Below are 10,999 nucleotides of genomic sequence, written 5' to 3'. Positions count from 1 at the left end.
TAGAGCTCAATAAGGGCAGGCCTGCCCTTCCCTCCCTTCAACTGTACTACTGGTCTGCCCAAATCCGCAACATGCTAACATGGATCACAAACAGACAAGAGTCAACGTGGATTCAGATAGAAGCCCAATCCTGTGGTTCATTGCCCTTAAGCTCAATTATATTCATTAATAACTTTAGTGAAGTGGGCAACATAGCCAAAACCTTTGCGATTTACAGCACCCTACTAGCGGGGAGGGACTGTAAGAAATACCTGGGCATTTCCTCCCAAATATGTTCTCACTCGCCTATAGTAGGCAACCCAGACTTGCCAAAAGCCCTGAGGGATGCCAACTTTAATCTTTGGCATACTCTAGGAATCAGGACCTTTTCAGACCTATTTCATCAGAAAACCACTGCACTAAAATCCTTTCAAGAGCTCTGCAGTGAATTCGATCCCATTTTTTTAAATATCTTCAAATTAGACATGTAATTTCCTCATTTACCTCCAAGAAGAGGTTTAGAACTCAGTTGAATGAAGTTGAAACCCTTCTTGTCACTGCACAATCCATTAAAGGCAAAATATCTTACATCTATAGACTCCTTTCTGAGAAAGGAAGCTCCTCCTTTACTCCTTTGAAAATAATCTGGGAAAAGGACCTTGGTCTGACTATCAGTGATAAGTTATGGGCGGAGGTTTGCGACAGGGTATACTGCTCCTCTACCAGTGTAAAAATGAAAGAATCTAATTACAAATTTTTGTACAAATTTTATTATACTCCTTTGAGACTCCATAGAATGAAAACAGATATGTCTCCTAACTGTAAAAGATGTACCTCTGAAAGTGGAACCTATATGCATGTATTTTGGAGCTGTAGGGAGATTGCCAGATTCTGGCAATCTGTACATACTGCTGCACAGAAAATACTAGATGTACAGTTTGATATGACCCCGTGTATCTATCTTCTTAATGCCCAGCAGGACTTTGTTCTTGATCCTGACAGAGAAAATTTGCTCATGACTATTACATACTTTGCTAAGAAATGTATTCTTCTATTGTGGGCCTCTAATACCCCTCCTACATTTAAAATGTGGATTGACCAGATTGTTGACTTTCTTCCTCTTGAAAAGCTCACTTATGACCTCCACAAGAGACAGCCCAAGTTTGATAGACTCTGGTCTCCACTATTCAACTATATTTCAAACTGGACAGAGTGAACGGGGTGACTAGGGAAATGCGCAGATACATGTTGTGCAAGGTACTGTAAAACCTAAAAACGAACTATTGTCCCGTCGTCTCAGCGAATGCTTGAAATAGCTGATAAGAACCTTGATAGTGCTGCTGCAAGTGTTATGTTTTTTTTTTGTGTGTGTTTTTATTTTAATTTCGTTTTTGAGTACGTGTGCGTATGTGTGTGTGTGTGTATGTATATGTGCGTATGTATGTACGTACGTATGTATGTATGTATATATATATGTACCAAGGAAAATATATAGATTAAGAAAAATAAATGCTTTTATTTGACTTTATCATTCATTTTAATTGTATTTTTATTTTTTCAAAAGTATTATTATTTTTTTATTTTTAATTTTTTTAAAGCCTGTCACATCTGTGAATGTGGAATGTGTTTTGTTGGTTGATTGAAAAACAAGAAAACTTAATATAACTTTAAATTGAAAAAAATAAGGGCAGGTCTAACCCGCATAGAGCTCAATAAGGGCAGGCCTAACCCCCATAGAGCTCAATAAGGGCAGGCCTAACCCCCATAGAGGCACGCATATATTTGCAGCCAGCAAGTATCTATAGGGTGCCATAGACTGGAGGAGAACACAATGACCCTCTCAATGCAATAAGATCACACCTTCTCTTTCTCAGTCCCTCTGTTACTCTCTTCCTCTCCATCTCTCTTTATTTCTCTCCCCCCTTGCCTCTCTCCCCATTTCACATAGAACCATGCATGTGACTCCACCTGACTGAGAAACACCCCCAGGTATAAACCATGCAGGTGACTAAACCCTGACTGAGAAACGCCCCCAGGTATAAACCATGCATGTGACTAAACCCTGACTGAGAAACGCCCCCAGGTATAAACCATGCATGTGACTAAACCCTGACTGAGAAACACCCCCAGGTATAAACCATGCATGTGACTAAACCCTGACTGAAAAACACCCCCAGGTATAAACCATGCAGGTGACTAAACCCTGACTGGGAAACGCCCCCAGGTATAAACCATGCAGGTGACTAAACCCTGACTGAAAAACACCCCCAGGTATAAGCCATGCAGGTGACTAAACCCTGACTGGGAAACGCCCCCAGGTATAAGCCATGCAGGTGACTAAACACTGACTGGGAAACGCACCCAGGTATAAACCATGCAGGTGACTACACCCTGACTGAGAAACACCCCCAGGTATAGACCATGCAGGTGACTACACCCTGACAGAGAAACACCCCCAGGTATAAACCATGCATGTAACTACACCCTGACTGAGAAACGCCCCCAGGTATAAACCATGCAGGTGACTAAACCCTGACTGTGAAACGCCCCCAGGTATAAACCATGCATGTGACTACACCCTGACTGAGAAACGCCCCCAGGTATAAACCATGTAGGTGACTGAACCCTGACTGGGAAACGCCCCCAGGTATAAACCATGTAGGTGACTAAACCCTGACAGAGAAACGCCCCCAGGTATAAACCATGCAGGTGACTACACCCTGACAGAGAAACGCCCCCAGGTATAAACCATGCAGGTGACTACACCCTGACAGAGAAACGCCCCCAGGTATAAACCATGCAGGTGACTACACCCTGACAGAGAAACGCCCCCAGGTATAAACCATGCAGGTGACTACACCCTGACAGAGAAACACCCCCAGGTATAAACCATGCAGGTGACTACACCCTGACAGAGAGACACCCCCAGGTATAAACCATGCAGGTGACTACACCCTGACTGAGAAACACCCCCAGGTATAAACCATGCAGGTGACTACACCCTGACTGTGAAACGCTCCCAGGTATAAACCATGCAGGTGACTACACCCTGACAGAGAAACACCCCCAGGTATAAACCATGCAACATGAGTCAGCAGAGCACCATCAGCAGGAAAATCAACCCAACCAAAGACACGTTACTCATGAAGGTTTTATTGTTTCAGAGACATGAAGAGTTTTTCAGAGCACGTTCGCTGTCACAGCATATACATGACATCACAGAGGAGTGTGGATCAGACCTGGGTTCAGCACGTTCGCTGTCACAGCATATACATGACATCACAGAGGAGTGTGGATCAAACCTGGGTTCAGCACGTTCGCTGTCACAGCATATACATGACGTCACAGAGGAGTGTGGATCAGACCTGGGTTCAGCACGTTTGCTGTCACAGCATATACATGACGTCACAGAGGAGTGTGGATCAGACCTGGGTTCAGCACGTTCGCTGTCACAGCATATACATGACGTCACAGAGGAGTGTGGATCAGACCTGGGTACAAATACTACACTGAACCAGACTATAAACGCAACATGCAACAATTTCAAAGATTTTACTGAGTTACAGTTCATATGAGGAAATCAGTCAATTGAAATAAATTCATTAGGCCCTAATCAATGGATTTCACATAACCGGGAATACAGATATGCATCTGTTGGTCACAGATACCTTTCAAAAAAAAAGTAAGGCGTGGATCATAAAACCAGTCAGTATCTGGTGGGACCATCGTTTGCCTAATGCAGCGTGACACATCTCCTTCACATAGAGTTGATCAGGCTGTTGATTGTGGCCAGAGGAATGTTGTCCCGCTCCTCTTCCATGGCTGGGGGAAGTTGATGAATATTGGCGGGAACTGGAACACGCCATCCCAAAGATGCTCAATGGGTGGTGAGATGTCTGGTGAGCATGCAGGCCATGGAAGAACTGGAACATTTTCAGCTTCCAGGAATTGTGTACAGATCCTTGTGACATGGATTCAGCATCACCATGCTGAAACATGAGGTGATGGCGGCGGATGAATGGCACGACAATGGGCCTTAGGATCTCGTCACGGCATCTCTGTGCATTCAAATTACAATCAATAAATGCAATTGTGTTTGTTGTCCGTAGCTTAGGCCTGCCCATACCACAACACCACCAGCACCATGGGGCACTCTGTTCACAACATTGACAGCAAACTGCTCACCCACACGAAGCCAGACACACTGTCTGCTATCTGCCCGGTATAGTTGAAACCAGGATACATCTGTGAAGAGCACACTTCTCCATTGTGCCAGTGGCCATCAAAGGTGAGCATTTGCCCACTGAAGTGGGTAACGATGCCGAACTGCAGTCAGGTCAGGACCCTGGTGAGGACGACAGGCATACTGATGATCTACCCTGAGGCGGTTTCTGACAGTTTGTGCACAAATAATTTTTTTGTGCAGACCCAGTTTCATCAGCTGTCCAGTTGGCTGGTCTCAGACGATCCCACAGGTGAAGAAGCCGGATGTGGAGGTCCTGGGCTAGCGTGGTTACACGTGGTCTGTGGTTGTGAGGCCGGTTGGACGGAATGCCAAATTCTCTAAAATGATGTTGGAGGCGGCTTATGGTAGAGAAATTAAATTAAATTCTCTGACAACAGCTCTGGTGGAGATTCCTGCAGTCAGCATGCCAATTGCACGCTCCCTCTAAACTTGAGACATCTGTGGCAAAACGGAACATTTTAGAGTGGCCTTTTATTGTCCCCAGCACAAGGTGTACCTGTGTAATGATCATGCTGTTTAATCAGCTTCTTGATATGCCACACCTGTCAGGTGGATGGATTATCTTGACAAAAGAGAAAATGCTCACTAACTGGGATGGAAAAAAAATAGTGAACAAAATTTGAGAGAAAGGAGCTTTTTGTGCACATGGAACATTTCTGGGAACTTTTATTTCAGCTCATAAAACATAGGACCAACACTTCTTGCGCTTATTTTTGTTCAGTATATTCAAAATACAGTAACTTAAAATCCTTTAGCTGGGCTCGATCATGTTTGCCTGGCACAATGGAACCAATAGAATAGTTGCAAAACTGCAAACCCCGCCCATCTCGTATTCCAGACAGGCTAAAAGCAAAGGATGAAATGATTCGAAAGATTCCAAATAGTATTTGAACCCAGGTCTGGTATGAATACATATATAAAAGGCCCTTTGGGGGGGAACATGGAGGAGGTAGAAGTATAGAGTCACAGACACCAGCAGAGCTGACGCTGTGGCTGTGTTCCAAATGCTACCCTATTGCCTTTATAGTGCACTACCTTTGACCAGTACCCATAGGCCTCTGGTAAAAAATGAGTGCACTATGTAGAGAATAGGGTGCCATTTGGGACGCATCCTATACATTATGGCAGCTAACACGTTACCTGAACCCTATGCCCTGGCATAAGGCCTACATATCATTGACAAAACAAATGACATGAATAGTCTTAAAATGATCTATAAGCTAGTTGGCTAGTGGTAACTAGCTGACCTAGATAACAGTTTGGTGTCATGACAGTGTTAAGTCAGTTGTCATAAGCTGACATAACAGGTTATATATATATATATATATTATGCCTGTTATAACAGGGCTACAATCTAATGAAGGATTTGATGGATTTCCAACCCCAACTCCAGTTTGTGTTATGTCAGTCGTCATAAGATAAGTCACAAGTCATCTGCAGTCACACGTGTTTATAACACCTGTTATGTCATTTGTAAGACACATACATCCCAGATGAATGTGGATGTGTCCCTTAAGATGTGGGAAATAGCAGCACAAAGCAAAACACATAAAAGGCAACGGAGCGTGAGCAAAACAGGAAACACAATAAATATGGCGTTCCACATGAATTAACACTCAATAAACTCCAAGGTTCAGCCGTGATGGTCCTTGACCTCTTGACCCCAATGCGATACATATAAATATTTATGTCACTTTCCTCAATTGAAACTTGATTTGTATAACACTCTCTCTCTCTCTATAATACAAACTAGACTTTTCTAAAATATACCACGTTAAACAAGGTCGTTTAAGAATGCACCCCAAATGCCAACCCTATTCCTTATATATATATAGTGCACTACTTTTGACCAGGGCCCATAGGGGTTTGGTCAAAAAAAATAGTGCACTATGTAGGGAATAGGGTGCCATTTGGGAAGCACTGTAAATGTAACTTCTGCAGTTACCTTGAAAAGTTGCCTTACGGTCTAAAATTCACAATTCTTCAGAAAACATCAATCAATTTCAGTAACACACATGCTGGTGTAGATGCTTTAGCTTCATAAGTTAACATGGTACCTTCTCTATTATCATATTTATCAACCAGAAACCGAATGACGTGAACTAGCTCCTTCTGCCGTGAGCTCGTTTCAGCCTTTTGTCTGTTCAAGTCATCAGCACTTTGTCGGTTCGATGCGTGTAAACATATTTCTCATTCAGTAATAATGGTCAATGGCACGACTTCGAAGGATGGACACTAGAAATACAAGATACGAAATCTCAGAACCCCCGGAATACCACGGGCTGCTGTCAATCGTCCCCAAACCCAATAGAAACTCTGAAATATATAGAGAGCTCCCATTGGATCAGAGAAATGTATTGATCCCGGCTCAGGGAAGTTAAGCGACCTCAATATCTGTTGTTGGACACTTTGATTTCACATATGGAATAATACATTATAATATACCAGCAGTAATAAAACACAATGAGTGGACATGCTGGAGAGATGTCATTAAAACAGAACTGACTGGATACTCTTTGCTGTGGTACATGTCCAAGGGCTTTACCCAGCAGCCACCACTCTGTCCAGCAGCAGGGGGGTGATGGGAAGACAAAAGTAATTAAAAGCTGATGACCTTCTCAGGTAACACACACACACACACACACACACAATTTATTGTTGTATATTCATGTATTTTAGATGTGTGTGACTGTCCTTGTCTATCAGTGTACCAGTGTTTTGTTACTTGTCATGTTGTGTGTTTTAGGTGGACCCCAGGAAGAGTAGCTGCTGCTTCTGCAAAAGATAACAGGGATCCCAATAAACAAACACGACCACTGACAGAACTGTCAACCACGACGGGACAAGCCCCATGCAATCACCGTCATGACAATCAATCAAACTGCCCTTTTTTATAAGGGGTATGAGGCAAGCACAGGCACACAACAGACTCCAGAGATACAGCATTCCACCAATAACCAGAAGCCAAGGCTACTTCAGCAGCAAGCCAATACTGGGAGGTTAGATCACCTGGTAACCAATAGAGAGACAGGGTCACCACTTCCTGTCAAAACAGGCAACGGGAAGCAAAACAGAACAAAATACAGATAAGAGACCAGAGCTCATATCCACAAATAACCTCAGAATTGGTAGGCTGGTCTAGGATCAGGGTCCCTCCTGTCCATGTAATCTTATTCATTATGATTTAAATGGCAAAACTGGTCCTAGATCAGCACTTCCACTCTGCTTTATGAATTCAGACCCAGAGGCCCCTGGAAAAAGAAGTTTAGTTTTTTTTTTGTCCGACATTGAGTTTAGCATTTCAGTTCATCAAAATATACTTCTATCCATACTGTAGTGCAGATGGTATAGCTCCTCCCCCGTGGGTTCTACTGTCCACCTTCTGCTAGTCGCTCATTGGTTGGTGGGCGTGCCATGATGAGGTTAGTCAGTTGTCTGGGAGGTTTGCTCGCATGCTAATCGCACGGACGTGGACATCGTTCTGTGGCCGAGCGCCTGGACAGAGCCGGGCCGAGCCCCTGGACAGAGCCGGGCCGAGCACCTGGACAGAGCCGGGCCGAGCGCCTGGACAGAGCCGGTGTCGCCACCAGTTGTAGAAGAACATCTACTGAACAGGAACTCCCATCATCAGAGAACATCCTTCAGTAAAACGTCTGTGAAACGGGAGTCCTTCTTGGCCATTCTTTACCCACACACCAGTAGCTAAGAAGAGCTCTATCCAGTAACACCACAATACCAAAAACATTCAAATTGTATTCTTTGTTTTTTACACACAGTTCCCTCAAAAAATATGAAATATATAGTATAATATATCTCTCTATCATGTGTGTAAATACCGTCAACATATACTGTAGAAGAGGTTATTCATAAACCCTCAACAGCAACTCTAAATATAACCCTCCAATCAATGCAGTGTTATGTTGAGAACAGGTGGTACAAGTTAAACATGCCTAAGGTCAGATCATACATGACAGTGATCAGGAACCCTATTATCAAGCGTCTCAGAGTAAGGGTGTTGATCTAGGATCAGTTTAGCCGTTTGCATCATAATAAATCATTATTATTATGGACAGGGAGGACCTGACCCTAGATCAGCACTTCTACTCTACAGTGTTTCTCAACCTCAGTTCTCTGGGTCCACCAGCCGTTTGACTGATGTCTGATTCACACTATAGCAACGACCTGAACCGTTATTGGCTCTGATATTTTCTCTTCACACGATCCTTTCCAACATGGTTTCAGCAGCTATGGTGGACGCGTCACCAGGCTAGCCCAGTACAGCTTGGCCCGGCCCTGCACTGTGAATCAGACAATACTCCCAGCAAGCACATAACGTTCTGAGAACCATATGTTACATAGAGCTTAGTGAGGGTGTGGTTGTTCTATGGTTATTTAGCATACAACCTTCCCACAACTTCCTGGGAATGGTGCAGGATAGTTGTTTGCCTTTGGAACATTCTCAGCACATTTAATGAACTTGACAACAAAAAAAACGTATTTTGGTATTTCATTACGTTATGTATTTCAACGTTTCATATAAGTTCAAATACAGCTACATTTCATTTCAATGTTGGTAATGTTCTCCAACTGGTTTGACATTGGGAATGTTCTCAGATAGTTCAGAGAAGTAGGACGTGACAATTTAGCTTGTTCCTGGAACTTCTCTTCTCAGAATGTTTGAAGAACTTTTCAGTTTTACCGGTCAGGAAACTATGGCTTCCTTCCCACAACCAATGTGAAACCAAAAAACATACGTTCCTACAACTTCAAAGGAACCATATGTGCTAGCTGGGCTGTATGTAATAAAGTAGGCTGTAAAACAACTGGGTTGAGAAACATTGCCTGCAGGGCAGATTCAGGCGGTTGAAACATTCAAAGCATTGCAGCATGAAAGACGACAACATAAAAGAGCAGCCACAACTCTCTAATGGAATAGCGAACGCTATCCTTTCTATGAAGTAGATTTCTACCTGCAAGATTTGGAATGATTCGCCCCACCTAGTAGTCCTTCACCCATAGACTCTGGTTCTCAGGGTTAGCTAGTTGGCAAGCAGGAGGGGGGAGGAGGGGGTGTGATTGTGCGTGTCGGTGTGGGTGAGGGTCTGTCTGCAAGATGACCTCTGGAAAACCAGCACTTTCTCCCTTAAAGCACAGTGTCCCCCGACACAGACATCCTGAGACTAGGAAGCCCCCCTCCCCCCCGGGTAGACGTCTCAGGTCCTCAGCTTGAGGATGACGATGGCCAGGATGACGAAGAAAGTGTTCCAGCCCAGGGTGACAGCGAAGCCTCGCCACACCATCATCCTGGAGAGACCCCAGCCTGAGGGAGAGACGTCATCACACGATGTGTGTGTTGTGTCAGTTTGACATGGAAGCTCAGGTCCTACTGTGACGTGAAGATGAGACAGGCAGACAGACAGGCAGACAGACAGACAGACAGACAGACAGAGACAGACAGACAGACAGACAGACAGACAGACAGACAGACAGACAGAGCAGGATATCTGTCCTCCACTAGAAGCCCATGACTAAGTCACGTGTGTCTGTCTGACTACTGGCACTGTGAATCATTTAGAACACTGTGTGACTACTGGCATTGTGAATCATTTAGAACACTGTGTGACTACTGCATTGTGAATCATTTAGAACACTGTGTGACTACTGGCATTGTGAATCATTTAGAACACTGTGTGACTACTGCATTGTGAATCATTTAGAACACTGTGTGACTACTGGCATTGTGAATCATTTAGAACACTGTGTGACTACTGGCATTGTGAATCATTTAGAACACTGTGTGACTACTGCATTGTGAATCATTTAGAACACTGTGTGACTACTGGCATTGTGAATCATTTAGAACACTGTGTGACTACTGGCATTGTGAATCATTTAGAACACTGTGTGACTACTGGCATTGTGAATCATTTAGAACACTGTGTGACTACTGCATTGTGAATCATTTAGAACACTGTGTGACTACTGGCATTGTGAATCATTTAGAACACTGTGTGACTACTGCATTGTGAATCATTTAGAACACTGTGTGACTACTGGCATTGTGAATCATTTAGAACACTGTGTGACTACTGGCATTGTGAATCATTTAGAACACTGTGTGACTACTGCATTGTGAATCATTTAGAACACTGTGTGACTACTGGCATTGTGAATCATTTAGAACACTGTATGACTACTGGCATTGTGAATAATTTAGAACACTGTGTGACTACTGGCATTGTGAATCATTTAGAACACTGTGTGACTACTGCATTGTGAATCATTTAGAACACTGTGTGACTACTGGCATTGTGAATCATTTAGAACACTGTGTGACTACTGCATTGTGAATAATTTAGAACAATGTGTGACTACTGGCATTGTGAATCATTTAGAACACTGTGTGACTACTGCATTGTGAATCATTTAGAACACTGTGTGACTACTGCATTGTGAATCATTTAGAACACTGTGTGACTACTGGCATTGTGAATCATTTAGAACACTGTGTGACTACTGCATTGTGAATCATTTAGAACACTGTGTGACTACTGGCATTGTGAATCATTTAGAACACTGTGTGACTACTGGCATTGTGAATCATTTAGACCACTGTGTGACTACTGGCATTGTGAATCATTTAGAACACTGTGTGACTACTGCATTGTGAATCATTTAGAACAATGTGTGACTACTGCATTGTGAATCATTTAGAACACTGTGTGACTACTGGCATTGTGAATCATTTAGAACACTGTGTGACTACTGCATTGT

At 43.4% G+C, this 10,999-nt stretch overlaps 1 protein-coding gene across 4 annotated transcripts in view; it reads right to left on the bottom strand.

Annotated features, from left to right (window-relative positions):
- Window positions 1–4,859: 4,859 nt before the first annotated feature.
- LOC149985683 (ABC transporter G family member 23-like) overlaps window positions 4,860–10,999 on the bottom strand; it is a 94,048-nt gene continuing 87,908 nt past the window's right edge. For all 4 annotated transcript variants that reach the window (XM_090181857.1, XM_090181861.1, XM_090181866.1 and 1 more), the window contains one exon: window positions 4,860–9,545. In XM_090181857.1, coding sequence (XP_090037983.1) covers window positions 9,439–9,545 — 107 coding nt within the window. In that variant the 3' untranslated portion in view covers window positions 4,860–9,438. The remainder of the gene's footprint in view (window positions 9,546–10,999) is intronic.

Source organism: Oncorhynchus mykiss, chromosome 1, assembly GCF_057628025.1.
Source record: "Oncorhynchus mykiss isolate SJ-2025 chromosome 1, ASM5762802v1, whole genome shotgun sequence".
NCBI classification, from domain to species: Eukaryota; Metazoa; Chordata; class Actinopteri; order Salmoniformes; family Salmonidae; genus Oncorhynchus; species Oncorhynchus mykiss.
The sequence above is the reverse complement of the archived record's forward strand: the minus strand, read 5'-3'. Positions and strand labels throughout refer to the sequence as shown.